The sequence below is a fragment of the Oryx dammah genome, unplaced genomic scaffold, assembly GCF_014754425.2.
Source record: "Oryx dammah isolate SB20612 unplaced genomic scaffold, SCBI_Odam_1.1 HiC_scaffold_29, whole genome shotgun sequence".
Lineage (NCBI taxonomy): Eukaryota > Metazoa > Chordata > Mammalia > Artiodactyla > Bovidae > Oryx > Oryx dammah.
This window is the reverse complement of record NW_024070213.1, coordinates 25,434,680-25,450,969: the sequence shown is the minus strand read 5'-3', so window position 1 is coordinate 25,450,969 and position 16,290 is coordinate 25,434,680. Positions and strand designations below refer to the sequence as shown.

Here is a 16,290-nt window from a genome sequence, read left to right as displayed (position 1 = left end):
TATACACGTAGGATAAAGCTCACTTGTGTATTGATAGTTTTACAAGGTATTATTAGCATCTTTTCTGGTCAGCAAATCAGATTTCCCTGGAAGAGTCTGAAAAAAAAATGTTTATCGTTCTAGGCTCTTCGGAGTAACGGGAAACTGTGCTGCTTGTAGTAAGCTCATCCCTGCCTTTGAGATGGTGATGCGCGCTAAGGACAATGTTTACCACCTCGACTGCTTTGCATGTCAGCTTTGTAATCAGAGGTAAGCACAGTTCATTCTGGCTTCTAAAAAAAAGGTAAATCTCCCTTTGTTGGCTATGTGTTTAATGGTGGGAATTGTTTTAGTACCCTTTACTTAAAGCAACTTATCTCAGCATTTTTGTTTTCTGCAACAACTCATTCAAGTCCAGAAACACATCACTGAGAAGGATAAAGGTCTCAATTCTGTCCTTCTGTCCCTCAAAGAACTGCATCATAGAACAGGATATGATAAGAGATGAAAACTTAAGTATATGAAAACTTTATAGAAAACTTTCTCTTCTTATTCATTCTTTTCTCTTGTTTTTCTTTTAAAAAGTAAATTTAAAATATCTTTACCGTTTGAACAACAAATTTGCAAAGGAAAACATACAGAAATTTGTCGCAAGCAGTGTGTATTCATTTTCCTTGTATACAGTTGCTCTATCTCTTGATTTCTAATCTTGAATTTTAACCTTGTTGTATATGTACTTTTAAAGTTGCTTCAAAGCTCTTTGGGAACTAGGTTGGATATAGTTATCAGTATCAGAGAGGCAGCATTGAAGGATGGAAAGAATGTTACAGAGGGGATCTAGAAACCTAAATTCCAGTCTGGACTCTCTCTAACAAGATATATGAGCATAAACCAACCATTTTAGTCCTCTGGACCCAAGTTTTCTCCTTTATAACAAAATAGAGTTACATTAGTCCATTTCAGAGAACTCTCTCATCTCAAAGTATTATGATTTCATTCCATTTTTTCTAAAGTGAAAATTATAAATTTTATTTCTAGTGGGAGCTATATACTATGATACCTGTTTTATGTGATAAATGCAGAGGATACTAGAATATTAAATACATTAAATATAAAATAAATTTCAAAAATTACTGTGCTTGATGGAGTTTAATGAAAATAAATTCAGCACGTCGGTGAAAACACCTGAATGTAATAAATATTCAATTAGTTTTGTCCAGTTCTCAGTTACTGTAATTGGCCTTATTTTACTGTCAAATGCAGTATCTTCTTATGTGGTGCTGTAGAGTAGTGGAAAGAACATGTGTTTACAGTGATAACTAGATTCAGATTTCAGCCCCACCATGTACTGGCTGTGCAGGCGTGAGTTTGTTGCTTAATTTCTCTGAGTTTGGTTTGTGCATCCTTAAAATGCAGACAATAACACCTATCCTGCAGATTTTGAAAATTAAATGAAAAAAACTTACAAATATGAGGAATATAATAGGTTCTCAAAAATTAGTTTTTACCTTGATATCTATGATTTATTTTTAACCATATAATATTTCACTAACTTGGTTTTTACAGGAGATATCTCTTGCTAAATGTAGATGTTCAGAATGTTGCCCAGTATACTTCACGATGTATAATTGACCCAGGAAATAATTCAAGAAGTCACCCTGCAGCATCTTGATTCTTCCCAATAGACGTTTGGAATCATAGTAGGTTGATTCAGTCTGTAGTGACATTTAGCCAAAAATAAATTGGCATATGTATATATTTTTATTAAAAAAGATAGGAATACAAAAATACAAATACCTGCACATCCTTATAGATTCATTACCTTGCATATGTCTTAAAGGTATATTAATAGTAAATTTAGAATTTTTTTGTTTACTTATCAAATTGATCCACTAAACATTTACTAACAATAGAGGTACCTTTCTTTAGCTCTAATATTTACTGCTTTTCTACTTATAGAATGTTACAGATTGATGGTGGAAAATTTAGAAAATAAGGAGGTAAAATAACATTGTCCCATGTCTCACTACTCTGAAAGAAATTATTTCAATGTTTTGATGTGTAGCTAGTCATACATTTTTCTATGCACATATGACAAGTGATACATAACATATGCTTTATATTATACCCACACTTAAACATCTTAAAGGAAAGTAGCAAGGAAGAATCCTAATATTTGATACTTGTACTTTTTCATTAATATAGTGAGCCTTTTTACCTTCCTTTAAAAATTATTTTATGATATTTTAAGCTTTCTTGTGTTTAGCTTTATGGATAGAGCTTCATATATTGTTAAATCAGTCTTTTATCATCAGATGTGTAGGTTTTATCTTTTCGTTCTTATACTATCAGTATCATCAATTTAATATGGACTTTATAAACAAATACTGAAATCTGTGTCAAGCTAAATTTGCAAGCACATGGTTAATTAGACAAAGCATATAACAGTTTAAAGTTTACTTTATATAGTGCCAAAATGCTCTCCAGAAAAATTATACCAATTATCCTTACTCCAGAAATGAAAAAATAATGTATTCTCTTATAGAAGTTCTAACACTGGGAATTATTATTTTAAAAGATATCCTTGTCACCTTGAGGGATGAAAGATGATATCTTATTATCATTTTTAATTAGCATTTATTTGATTACTAGTAGCCCTTTGATATTTTTTCTATTAAGAAACTGCCTGTTTATTCCTTTCATCCATTTTTCTATTAAGGCAGACTTACCTATTTTATCCATGTTCTACACAGAAAATTAAAACATCATTCAAGTGCTAAGCCCAGCCTAAATTCTATTATGATGCAAAGTAATTGTAGGTTGTTAATGCTATTTACAAATCGTATATCAATTTTATTTCACTATTGAAATAAAAAGTTGCATTCACAATTAAGTTTGTCTCCTCAGTGGAACTCAGTCAAGTAAGACAAATACTCCTAAATTTTGACTCTAAAACTGTTCACCTTCTTATTGCTGCAAAATACTGTTCTAGTATCATTATTAAAGTACCTAATATATTTCTGTGTGCGCTTCATTTATTACATGCCATAATGGGACTGCATATCTTTAGTGCTGGCTATGCACAATTAGCACTTAGTTATTGTCTTGTCACTTCCATCCCTACAAGACAAACTCCTTTAATGCAAGAAGTCAGCTAATCTTCATCAGTCAAGCAAAGCAGACAAATTGTATTACTCTGAATCCAGAAGGTTTTCAGTACAGGAGACTCTCCTTTTACATTAATGTTTGCTTGGGGAAATCTCCCCAATAAAGTCATTCACCACAGGAGCCTGTACTCATAGTAGCTAAATCATTGTCCCAGTAATACACCTTTTCAAGTGACACACAAAACCAATGGGTAATTTATAGACACTTTCCCTTAAGCAAACTTTTTTGATATCTGAAATTGTGATATTATAAATGCTTATGAGTATTATTTAGCAGTGGGAATCCCTGCTGGCTCAGTGGTAAAGAATCCGCCGGCCAATGCAGGAGACATGGGTTCGATCCCTGGGTCAGGAAGATCCCCTGGAGAAGGAATTAGCAACCCACTCCAGTATTCTTGCCTGGAGAATCCCAAACCCACTCCATTATTCTTGCCTGGAGAATCCCATGGACAGAGGAGCCTAGTGGGCTACAGTCTATGGGGTTACAGAAGAGTTGGACACAACTTAGAGATGGAACAACAATAAGAACAATCATTTAGCAAGCTGTTTCATCTTAACTTTTAAATCAAAGTATCAGTAAGATATAAAGCATTGCTGAATGCCTAAAAAAGATAGTAAAAGGATGCCCTGGTGATCAAGTGGTTACAACTCTGCACTTCCACTGCAGAGGGTGTGGGTTCCATCTCTGGTTGGGGAGCTAAAATACCACATGCTACATGGCCAAAGATAAATAAATAAATGAAATATTTGAGTAAGGTAGTAGTAACAGTGAACTTTCAGGATTGGTGGTCTCTGTCCTTCAAGTAAAAGGGTATGGCTAAAAATGGGCTTCCCCTGGGGCTCAGATGGTAAAGAATCCACCTCCAATACAAGTGACCCATATTCAATCCCTGGATTGGGAAGATCCCCTGGAAAAGGGAATGGCTACCCACTCCAGTATTCTTGCCTAGAGAATCCCATGGACAGAGGAGCCTGGAGGGCTACAGTCCATAGGGTTGCAAAGAGTCAGACACGACTGAATGACCAACACTTCTTCACTTCATGGCTAAAAATGTGTGAATCTGAATTTTAAAATATCTAGAAGTGTATCTATTTTGAAAGGACCAGAAGAAGATTATTTTGAGCACCTTTTATGATAACTTTAATCTTATTCAGAATTGGGAAATTCTGGTTAATTTCTTAAAGATGAGTGACCCCACCCCCCCACCCCCCAGAACATTCTAGAAAGCTAAGTGATGGTTTTATAAGAGATGAGAAAAAAGTGCTCGTTTGGAAAGAAATGGCCTCAAATATATATAACTGTGTGACATTTGAAAAAAAAGAAAGCACTGTGCTAGGCTCTGTGGAAACAGAGGTGAATAAATTCTAGTTTCTGTCTTAGAGGTGTTCAGAACTATAGAAGAGACTGGAGATCAAAGAATCACAGAAGAGAAGAGTGTAAATATCTGCTTACTAAATATACAAAGCAGATCTATACTGAGGGAAGAGAGGTCTGTCCCTTTTGTCCTTCTTATGAAAGCATCAAAGGGTTGATGTGCTGGATTTTAAAGGATTCTCTAAGACTGCTTAGGGTGTAGGAAGTGTGTCTGGTAGTGGGGTAGGGGAGGTGAGAAAGCCTTGATGCAGTGAGGAAAGGGTTTTCCAGATAGATGGAGCAGAGGGAAGACATGGAGGTATGAATCCATGCAATGTGTTCTGGAAATGAACAGAGGCTCAGAGATTGGTAGTTGTGGAGTAGTTTGGTGAGGATGTGGAGGAATAGGGAACAGAGAGAGGAAATTGTGAAGGTAAGAAGTCAGTGAACTAAAGTCAACATGAATCCAAATTGAAATTATTCATCAAAAATAGCGTTGTTATTTGAAGTATTCAGTTCTAGAATAAGTCTGTCTTCACCAACATTTATGGAACACCCACTTCAAGTGGTAGTATAGTTTATGGTGGTATTTCAAAAGGTTCAAACAAAATTTAACTCAAGGTCATTTACCTCAGCACTACCACTCTGAGTGGGAAATCTGTTACACATTCATGAGAGAATTTGAAATGCCACAGTAAATGATACACCAAAAAGTAAGTGCTTTGGAAAAGATCAGAATGAGTTGATGTGGTCAGGGAATACTTACGGAAGGAATGGAAACTAAAAAGTCTTTATTCATTTGTTGAAGTATGTGCGTGCTAAGTCATATAGTTTCTGTGTAATAGTATGTAAGTTACAGGTGTACAATATAGTGTGTGATCAGTTGCTTCAATTGTGTCTGACTCTTTTTGTGACCCTATGGACTGTAGCCCACCAGGCTTATCTGTCCACGGGATATTCCAAGCAAGAATATTGGGATGGGTTGTCATGCCCTCCTCCAGGAGATCCGCCTGACCCAGGGAATGAATTGTGTCTCCTGCATTGACAGATGGGTTCTTTACTATGGAGTCGCCAAGGAAGCCCCAATATAGTGATCCACAATTTTAAAGGGCATACTCCATTTAAAATTATTATAAAATATTGGCTATGTTCCTCATATTGTACAGCATATCCTAGTTGCTTGTTTTATACCTAATAGTTTATACCTCTTACTCACCTATTCCTATATCCCCCCCCAAAAAGAATTTCTAGAATTTAAGTAGGTAGAAAAAAGGGGAGAAATATCCCTGACTAGGAAACAGCTAAGCAAAGAGGAGAAGATTGTCAGTAGCAAATAATAATGGTAGCAAATTCTCATACAGTGCTGATCAGACATTGTTTTGTTATATGTGTGCCAGCTCATTTAGTACTCAAAATAACCCACAAGTAGTCACTATGATTAGCCTCATTTAACAGATAAGGAAATGAAAGTATAGAGAATTTAAATAACTTGCCCAAGATTGCACAGATAGAAAAAGGTAGATTCAAAATTTGAACCAAGAAAGTCTGTTTTTTAGTCTCTGGACTCAGATCCAGTATGAGGACCCGGGCCTATTTCAAGGTGGGTATTTTCTTTGCTGACTGTGGTGGTAGTCGCTAAGTTGTATCCAACCCTTGCAACCCCAGGGACTGCAGCCTGCCAGGCTCCTCTGTCCATGGGTGGAAGTCGCTCAGTCATGTCTGACTGTTTGTGACCCCATGGACTATACAGTCCATGAAATTCTCCAGGCCAGAATACTGGTATGGGTAGCCTTTCCCTTCTCCAGGGGATCTTCCGAACCCAGAGATTGAACCAAAGTCTCCCACATTGCAGGCAGATTCTTTACCATCTGAGCTACAAGGGAAGCCCCTGTCCAGGGGTAAGTGGATATAAAGGCGAGTAGATAGAGTGGAGTGAAGTGTGGTAGATATTAAATAATTTATAGCAGGATTTGGGATACGGGTAGTGTGGTTTGGTACAGAGAAGATTGTTTCTGGGTGATGACAACTGTGCTGTCACTGGGAAAAGACAGTAAATTTGTTCACAAGTGTACAATGAGTGTATAACCTCCACTTCTTACTGAAGTACAGTATCAAAATCTCCATCTTTTAGTAACAGAGGTATGCTAAATAGGACAGTAGAAATATTGGAGATATGGACTAGATTCCCTTTCTTTCCAAAGTGCTGTGGAAATGGAAATTAATTATAATTGACAGTCACTCATCTTAGGGAAGTAAGATGACTAAGTTAACATTTTCATTCTTAGAAAGGATGTCACAAATGAAGGCTTCCTCGCAGAGGCATTTGATAACCTGTTCAAAACCACTCTAAGCCCCACATTTTACAGGGATAATTTCTTAATTATACTTACTGTCTGTACTTTTATAGTATCTAAGACCATATGAATTTAACTGTAGTTACTCCAAAATACCAGGTAATTAATTCTACGATTAATTTTTAAACATTAAGATTAGATGGTTTAATAAACTGATTGGGCATCTTTTTATTCCTTAACATATTTTTTAATGATGCCAGAATTAATTGAACTGACTGTATCACAAGCAGTTAGGGTTAGATTATAAAAAAAATATGTTTATATTCAAGAATTTTAGCCTGACCTGTTAATATACATACATTCAACATCCTCTGGCCATCACTATTTTTATAATGTTTTTCTACAAATGCTAAATCGCATCAGAATCTGGTTATAGAACATTGGAAATTAGCCTTTCTTACAAAATCACAGTTGTAGATCATTTTGTTAGATGTCTGATATCTGCATTGCTGTTTCTCTAATTTCATCGTTTGTGTATAGAACATTTTAAAGGAGGATAACAGCTCCTGTTGCAAAGCAATCATAATCAGCTCTTAACCAAAGCTTTCCAAGGCTGTTTTAAGTTTTATATGTGTGACATTCCTCACCTGTGTTCTGTTTCATTTTGACCTTTAAGTATAAATTGATACACATATAAAATGTACTTTATCCAGTTGACAACATATGAGTAACAACATATTTCAGGAAGGAATATTTTAGATGAATTCCATTTATATCTCACTGAATGATAGGCACTCATTTTTAAAGGTCCATACTTTATTATTCTGTTTCTGTTTTGTAGATAGTTTATTGTGTCATAGTTTAGATTCCACGTGTAAGCGATATCATATGATATTTGTCTTTCTTTGCCTGACTTAAGTCACTTAGTATAATAATCTCTAGGTCACTCCATGTTGCTGCAAATGGCATTATGTCATTCTTCTTTATGGCTGAGTAGTATTCCAGAGAGAGAGAGAGAGAGAGAGTGTGTGTGTGTGTTTGTGTACATGTACCATATCTTCTTTATCCATTCCTTTGTTGATGAACATTGAAATGTTCCCGTATCTTGGCTATTGTGAATAATAAAAGCTTGAATCTTGAATCCAAAGAGATCAGGGTGCTTTTCATTCCTCTACCATACACGTTCTAGCTATGGAACATTGAGCAGGTTTTAAAAATTCTGGAGAAGACGTTAGGTTTTTCATCTGAAAAGGACAATGTTAATATTTTATCGGTTGGATTTAAGGAATAAATGCAATGACTATATCTATATACATGTTCAGCCTTAGTACATGGTAAGTACTTTATAAGAGGTGTTTATTTTAATTACCTACATTCCAAACATTGAGGGAGGGCTTTACATGCTACATTTCTACTCTTTACTACCAACTTACAAAAGTTACTGATGTTGAAGACAAAAATCCTGAAGTTTCATTTTTAATATTATGAGTAGAAGGTTGGGATTTGAACTCAAATGTCTTTCTGCCTTTGATATACTTCTTATTTTAACATTCCTACCGAGCTGGTGATGGACAGGGAGGCCTGGCATGCTGCTGTCCATGGGGTCGCAAAGAGTCGGACACAACTGAGCAACTGAACTTGAACCATTCATTGATGTAACTGTTTTATCTTACCCACAGAGAAATGACTCAGAGAAAGTATAAAATACATCCTATATCTTGCGTTGGGTAGGTGAGAACCACAGCACTCAGTACCAAATCCCCAGGCTCTTGGTTCAATGCTTTTGTTGATATAATTACTCTGACTTTATTAATCTACATTTCAAGGCCCCTGAAGGTAAGAATGGCATGACACAACATGACAAAACAAAAAAATTTTTAAATGACATTTTTATTTGATAGCAAATAGAATTTAGAGACTTATTTTAAAAATTAAAGCATAATTTTAGACAGTACAGAGTTGAAAAAGTATTTCTAGTTTAGTTGGTTTTTAGGAAAAGATAAGATTCAATAACATCACCTGGAACACAAGAATATTTTGATGTGATATTTTATTAGTTTATTAATCAATTCAAATTAATTTCATCATTAATATAAAGTGAAAAATTTGAACAGTAATCAAATGTATTCTGCACGTTATTTTATATAATCTCACATGAAAGAAAAGTATCTAATTTGCCTATTTAGGCCTGCCCAACAAAAGAAATATTTCCTTTTATTCAACATATCCTAATGATCAGGATAATCTACAAAAACTGGTTTATCCAAACATCACTTTTTAAGCACAATATTTCATGTTTATAGTTTGCAACTAATAAAAAGAAGATATACTTGAAGTCCAGACTTGAATGTCCATTGTATCGAATAGCCTTGACCACAAACAACTGCAGGATTTCAAGATCAGGGCATAGCCTGTACTTTCAATCAGCATCATCAGCAGGCAGTAATCCTGGGGAAAAAAAAGTAAATTCCACAAATAAACAGACCAATCTTCCTTTAAGAGGAAAGCTAATTCTTTTCAATCTACTTTTTTTATTACACTATTTTCCCCTCTATCTACTTAGCTAGAATAAGGATAAATTTCCAAAGCTACCCAGTTGGAAAATAAATAGGTTCACTGTTTGTCTAGCATTCCAATCTTTGCAAATGTAAATCAGCCCAACTGCTCCTCATTTAAACCTTCAACTTCACAAAACATTAAAGTGTGGCTTTCATGACACAATTTAATCTATCCACTAAGATTTCTGCCTGAACATCATTTGAAATTGACTATCTGATAAAGAGGGACCACTATCAAAGGTCAGTGAGGTCAACTTGTACAATTACAAGTAGTTTTACTGGGTCAACTCTACCAGACACTGCTGTTTGAAGGTTAAATTGTTACAATTAAAAATATATACAGATCTCCCCGGAGTTACGTTATTGTTAAATGTACCGGAAACAGCACAGGCATTTATTTCTGACCTTAATTGTGTCCAAAGTGTCACCACTGGGAAATTATACAAAAAGAGCACTTGCACATTACGATCTTGCACATTAAACAATGCTTTATAGAATAAAATTTATAATTAGCTACTAGAAACTAGTTTATTTATCACATCAGTATTAAGAAGTTCATCAGGTACTCCTTTAGGTCTAATTGGAAGTACTCTAAGAAATCCACTTACTATTTCATAGTTAGTGAACTTGCCACAAACAAAGCACCATGGCCCAGCATCTAAGTCTGATGCTAAAACAGCTTTCAGTTCAGAACAATCACTTCCAAATTACCAGAAGTTAATCACATTTTAATAACAGGAAATAAAAGGAAGCTTTAAATGAGAAGCTCTAAAATTGGCTATTCTCTAATCATTTGATTCATTTTAATGTTTTTACTTTTTTTAATAAAGTTAGATAAACGGTCAGTGATGAAAGTTCCCATAATCACTGCGGTGAAATATTATCATTCTTTCTTTTATGTGTGTGTTAGTTGCATGGTCATGTCCGACTCTTTGTGACCCCATATACTGTAGCCCATCAGGCTCCTCTGCCTGTGGGATTCTCCAGGCAAGAATACTGGAGTGGGTAGCCGTTCTCTTCTCCAGGGTATCTTCCTGATCCAGGGATCAAACCCAGGTCTCCCGTATTAATGAATGTAAATACAGGTTAGTTCTTTTTTTCTTTCCAATATATGTGAAAAAAATATAACCTATGCTGCTCAAGGTGTTTTCCTCAATGTTCTTATGATTTTTATGTATAAAAGTAGGATCTCAAATTTTGTGTGCAGTGTTTTATTAAATGACCTGGATGGTTTAATTTTGACAATAACGGCAACTTTCTAAGCCAAAGTTTCAAACTCAGGAAATTACCATATGAAATGATGATTAGGAAAAGAAATCTTCAGAATTAGAGATCTGAATGAAGTCATCTTAACCATTTTATTTTTATAAATATTTTCAGATTTTGTGTTGGAGATAAATTTTTCCTAAAGAATAACATGATCCTTTGCCAGACGGACTACGAGGAAGGTTTAATGAAAGAAGGTTATGCACCCCAGGTTCGCTGATCTATCAACATCACCCCATTAAGAGTACAAAGCACTACATTCTTTTATCTTTTTTTTTGCTCCACGTGTATATACGAATTGACACGGGAACCAACTGAATAGCGTAGATATAGGAAAGCAGGATGGTCATATGGAATAAAAGGCGGACTGCATCTGTATGTAGTGAAATTGCCCCAGTTCAGAGTTGAATGTTTATTATTAAAGAAAAAAGTACTGTACATATTGCTGGATTTTTTTGCTTGCTGTTCGTTTCTTTGTGTCACTTGGCATGAGATGTTTATTTTGGACTATTGTATATAGTGTATTGTAATACTTGAAGCACAAATGTAATACAGTTTTATTGTGTTACCATTTGTGTTCTGTTTGCTTCTTTGTATTCTTGCATTTAGTACAATCAGTGTTTAAACTTACTGTATATTTATGCTTTCTGTATCTACCAGCTATTTTAAATGAGCTGTAACTTTCTAGTAAAGAATTGAAGATCAAATCTCACTAATAATCCGTACAGATTAAACAAGTCTAGCATCATTAAAAATACAGAAAAAGAAAGACACACAAAGCATTTTAGCAACATCCACTATTAGTGCCGCTATGATTTAGAGTCTTATCAGTGTTCTCATTTATAACTCCCTATTTTCAGGGGGTTAAAGATCAGCTTTAAAATAATGCATAAAAATTTCATCTTAAAGCACTTTCATTTTTTACCAACGTGAAAAGTGCCATTTTTAGAATAACTTTAAAGCTTAACAGTTTTCCTTTTAATATCCTTTTTTGTGCTCTTTACCTAGTCGATGGTTTTGTTTTGTTTCCTTCAGCGCCATTCACCCTTTATGTGAACTAGTGCCTTTGGGTATCATTTAAAATTTTCCAAAGGGTTACTTTAAAAAAGTGTTACTGCAATTATGAGATAATCTTAAAATGATAAATTTCTTGTGCAAATTTTGCCCAGACCTCTCCATAAGAGCTAAGGGTATAATAACATTATGGCTTGAAGCATCTCTGGCACTAAAAGGTTTTGAGTGTGAATCTACTGGAATCATGATAATGCACATTGAAGCTATGATGATATTTGAGGATTTAAGTCACTTTTGATCAGAGCAACGTAGTGCTCACAGAATCTTCTAGAAGAAGAGAAAGGGATTGATAAAGAGCTGAGAACTGGTGATTATATATTTTTCTGTATTTACCTGCCACTTATTTTAATGTTCCAAAGTGAACACTTTCAAAGTTTGATGTGTCTTACTCTTCGTTGTTTTCTCTAAGTAATTACCATTCAGAATTGATCACACTTAGGCTGAAATCTGTCATTCCATTTTTGAAAGGTGAAAAATTATTCCCTTACCTACATGATAGCTGATAAAGAAGAAAGCGTTCTAGAAAGAAGAATTATGGAGACTGATTATTTAAATTACAATTAAGGAAATAAAGATGAAACTGTGTTCCCTTCTTCTGGGTTGTTCACACTTTGCTTCTTTGCTTCTGCTCCCTGTATTCAAACTATTCAACAGACCTAATTCCATAACAGGCACAATGAAGCATATTTTACTAGAGCAAATTTTAGTTCTGTGGACTGTCGTTTTTTTATATATATTGATCACTTGTATAGGAAACAATATTTCCCAGTGTTAGTTGCATCCCTACTTTGTACTGCTGAATATGCACTGCAGATGAAAATTAAATGTGATACCTGAATTTTGATTTGGGGCCAAAATATTAAACTGAAAATAACTCTGGTGTGGATTTGAGTTGTTTTAAAACAAAGCTTTACTATGAACATGCATGTGGATCTGGATATTGCCTCTCATTTTTAGGAAGATGGTTCTGTGAAAAGTGAACGGTATGTATTTTTACAAAGGATTCATGGGTAAGAGTGTTCAAGTCATGTGTCTTCCAAATTTGAGATATACCCCAGAGATGTTTCAAAAATAGCAGTATGCGGTCCACAAAATTATTATTTTAGCCTTAGAAACTTACATTTGTTTCATGAAAAGACTTGCATAGCCAAAACCAAAAAGAAACAAAACTGAACAAATGGGAGGAAGGTGGGCGAGATATGTGAAAAGTGGTTTTACTAAAGCAGCCCTCCTAGTCCCCATTAAGAGTTGTTTGAAATTCATGTGAGTGTAAAATTCAAATTGTCAGTATCTTTTTGCAAATGATCTTTTTTATATTTAAATGCTTTTGCGTATGTTTATCAATATGTCAAAATACTTGTAAATTGGGAACAAACTTCTCTCAGCTTCTTGAGGCTGTTCCATTATTCCTGCCACCCAAAGACCAAACAAGGTTTTTACTGCCTTTTCTTTTGCTTAATCCTTTGGGAATTCATTCTTATGCTTTTTCTATAAACAAAATGACTCACCTGGATTAAAGATTAAGGCCTTAATCTCCTTAGATTATCTTTAATCTCCATAAAATGGTGGAACAAGATAGAAATAGGCCATCTGACAGCTAATTGCCTGAAAATAGTAGCATTTTTGACCTGAAGTACTAAGCTTATTGTGTTGACTCCTCAGAGTCCCTGAACTGTTGTCAACTTTCCTCTTTGTGTTGTGTAACCCTGACGTCATTTAGCTTATTGTCTGAAGGCTCCAGTAGGACACCTCCGATGGAGCTTTGGTTTCCTCAAGCAGCGGAAGCTGCCTACGTGCATCTCATGTAGACTGACTGTGATGAAGGACCACGCTCCTCCACCCACCAGAGTGCTGGCTGAGTTGAAAAGCTGACCTGTGTTTGTAATTTCACTTCCATCTTGCTTAATAAATATCTGCTGGCTTCTTTCATTCACTTTTTTATATTTGGATTTATGTTTTTAATAAAAGGGGCATCACACTATTTGAGCTTAATTGGCAAAAGTCTAAGATGGCATCTAGAAAGCATTGTATGCAAAAGGAAAAAAAGTGTATAAGGACATTTACTTTCAAAAGGTATTAATAGATCAGAAGCAGAAAAAAGTACCCCAAATGCTTTCTCCAAATGTTATAGGCAGGATCTCCAATCTAGGTAGTCTATTGCTACTTACTTTGTTATGCCCAAGTTGCGAAATCTCCCAGTGACCGCCGGGGAGCCAATATCTGATGCAAAAGCAAGAGAGTTTTTATTACCAAGCTGGAGCTGGGGCTCCCACCGATACCAAAGCAGTGGCTATAGGGCGGAGCCCTGAGCTCTGGGTTACATTGCTTATATAGGGTATTCTTGGCGAAAAATTCAAAAAACGGGAGTCTCCGGGTCTGATTGGTCACCTTCTGGTGAAGGGTTAGGTGTTGAGTTCTGATTGGTTCTCATTTCCTGGGCTGGCCACGGGTGCTGATTGGCTCGCAGGTGGTGGGTGAGGTCAGGGGATTTCCAAAGGCTCTTGGATTTCCAAGGGCTCTTTTCCCGGAACCTGACAAAATGGAGTAGCCTAGATTCTTCAACTTCTGTGCGGAAAATAAAACTGTCAAAATGAAGGTAGCAATTCGTGGATATAAATTTGTACGTTTATACAAATTTTAAGTGATCTTTCTGAAAGCAACCATCTTGCTCTTGTCAGACTAAATTTCAGATTTCCTCACTCCTGCATAATGAGTTAAAACACAAAACTCAACTAAATCCTACCTCTTCAAGGAAGAAATGTTTTACCTTCACTGAACCAGGGTGCTGAAAATTACATCTGTAGTCAAACAGATCATTTGCAAGTGGCTTCCTTTTAACTGTCACTTGAGGCAAACCACTCTCTGACTAGACATTTAAACAATTTCATAGAAATGATACAGGCCAAACATATTTAGTGTTCACTTAACTAAGTTGGTAAAACAATCTGCATGTTTATCGTAATAGACCATTAACACTGAATACAGTTTGAGCAAAAGCCCTTTGATTATTACTTTTTCTTTAAAAATGCCATTACAGATCCTTCCTAAATGTGATTTTAATGCAAAGCAAGGTAAATGGGAGCAAAGCTTTAATACAGCCATTTTTTCACATGACATTAATTGAGTACCTACTACGTGACATGTCTTGCCCTGTGTCCTCAACCTCCTGAGGGTTGCCTTAGGATACTTCCTACATTCGACCACCTTAGGGAGTCTTTGCACTGATTTGTCCTTATCTCAAACCTAGCAGCAATGAGCACACAAAAGCACATACCATATTCTACCTATTCAGCCCGTCATTGATATGAAAGCCCCAGAAAATATCTCAAGTAATCAATGTGTTCAGAGAATTATTTCACACAAATTACTCATTAACTCAATAGCACATAATAAAAAAGAACATCAATTAATTAATGAGTCACCCTCAGATCACTATGATGACGATAGCGCTCTGTTGAAACAGCCATTATAAATGGAGCTGCCTCCATTCATTGTTTGAAATTGGCCTATTATTTGACTGAAACTAGGGTCATATTTAACACATGCCTGTAGGTAATTGTGTGATTAGTATCATAAATGAAGAATTCTGAAAGTCTACTACAAATAAAACAATATACATCATTGAAAAAAAAATCAAGAAAAATCTCATTTTTTGCTGTAGCTTCTTTTGAAGCCAAGTTACTGGAAGAGTATCATTACCTTTCTAAAAGGTATATTTTTATATTTACAATCAAGATGTAAAACTTTCATGTTGAACACTGCGGATTAGCTGCTAAAACACAAGTACAGTTTTACAATGTTTTAGAATACACATAATGTCAGAAAACTTTCACAACCACTAAAATATGCATGACCAGTTTTGAAACATTTAGCAACCCCCCTCCCAAAAAAAGGACATTTTTGCCTTTGGGGACCCAGGTTGGGTAGGGTGTGTGGGGACTGGCAGTAATAGGGAACAAGATTAAAAGAAAAGCCAAATATTACAAAGTCACCAACTAAAGTTTTCCAACTATCATAGTAAATGCCATTTCACTAAGCTTATAGAATAATTATAACAGTTCCCTTAGGTAAGAAAGAAACATCTGTTGGCAACACATAGCAGGTGTTAACAATTACACATACTGAAACTTTTAAAATGTTGTTAATTAAAAGAATTCTGTTTCCTGAAAAGGAAATTCAAAGATATTCCTGTTCGGAGCGTGCTCAACATTGTAAAGTCCAAGTCCTCTTGGATCAGCTAGGTTTCGTGTTTGGTTCAGATAATTGCAATCAAAAGTGAATTAGAATTCATTGCACTTTTTACACAATGGGTATTCTGGGCTGAGGAGCTGAATACTTATGAAATTGGCATAGCAGATATTTTGGCTTGATTGGCAAGGTGGTCATCGTTAACTATACCAAATTTAATGGACACAGTACAAAGAAAAATAGGAGCAAGAGGCATTCACGTAATAGATGATACAAATCTTTTTTAACCCTGTTTCTGCAAAAGACTTTAAATCACATAAAAGAAGTCCATTTTTAACACATAATATATGCCTCATTATCAGTAGTGTCTAATAATAGCTAACACTTACTCAACACTTAGGGGCTTCCAC

The 16,290-nt window shown here is 35.3% G+C and overlaps 1 protein-coding gene across 2 annotated transcripts in view; it reads left to right on the top strand.

The window, feature by feature from the left end:
• Positions 1-13,625, top strand: part of LMO3 (LIM domain only 3) — a 61,295-nt gene extending 47,670 nt beyond the window's left edge. For both annotated transcript variants that reach the window (XM_040235272.1, XM_040235271.1), the window contains exons 3-4: positions 124-249; positions 10,733-13,625. In XM_040235272.1, the coding sequence (XP_040091206.1) occupies positions 124-249; positions 10,733-10,838 (232 nt within the window). In that variant the 3' untranslated portion in view covers positions 10,839-13,625. The remainder of the gene's footprint in view (positions 1-123; positions 250-10,732) is intronic.
• Positions 13,626-16,290: the final 2,665 nt, after the last annotated feature.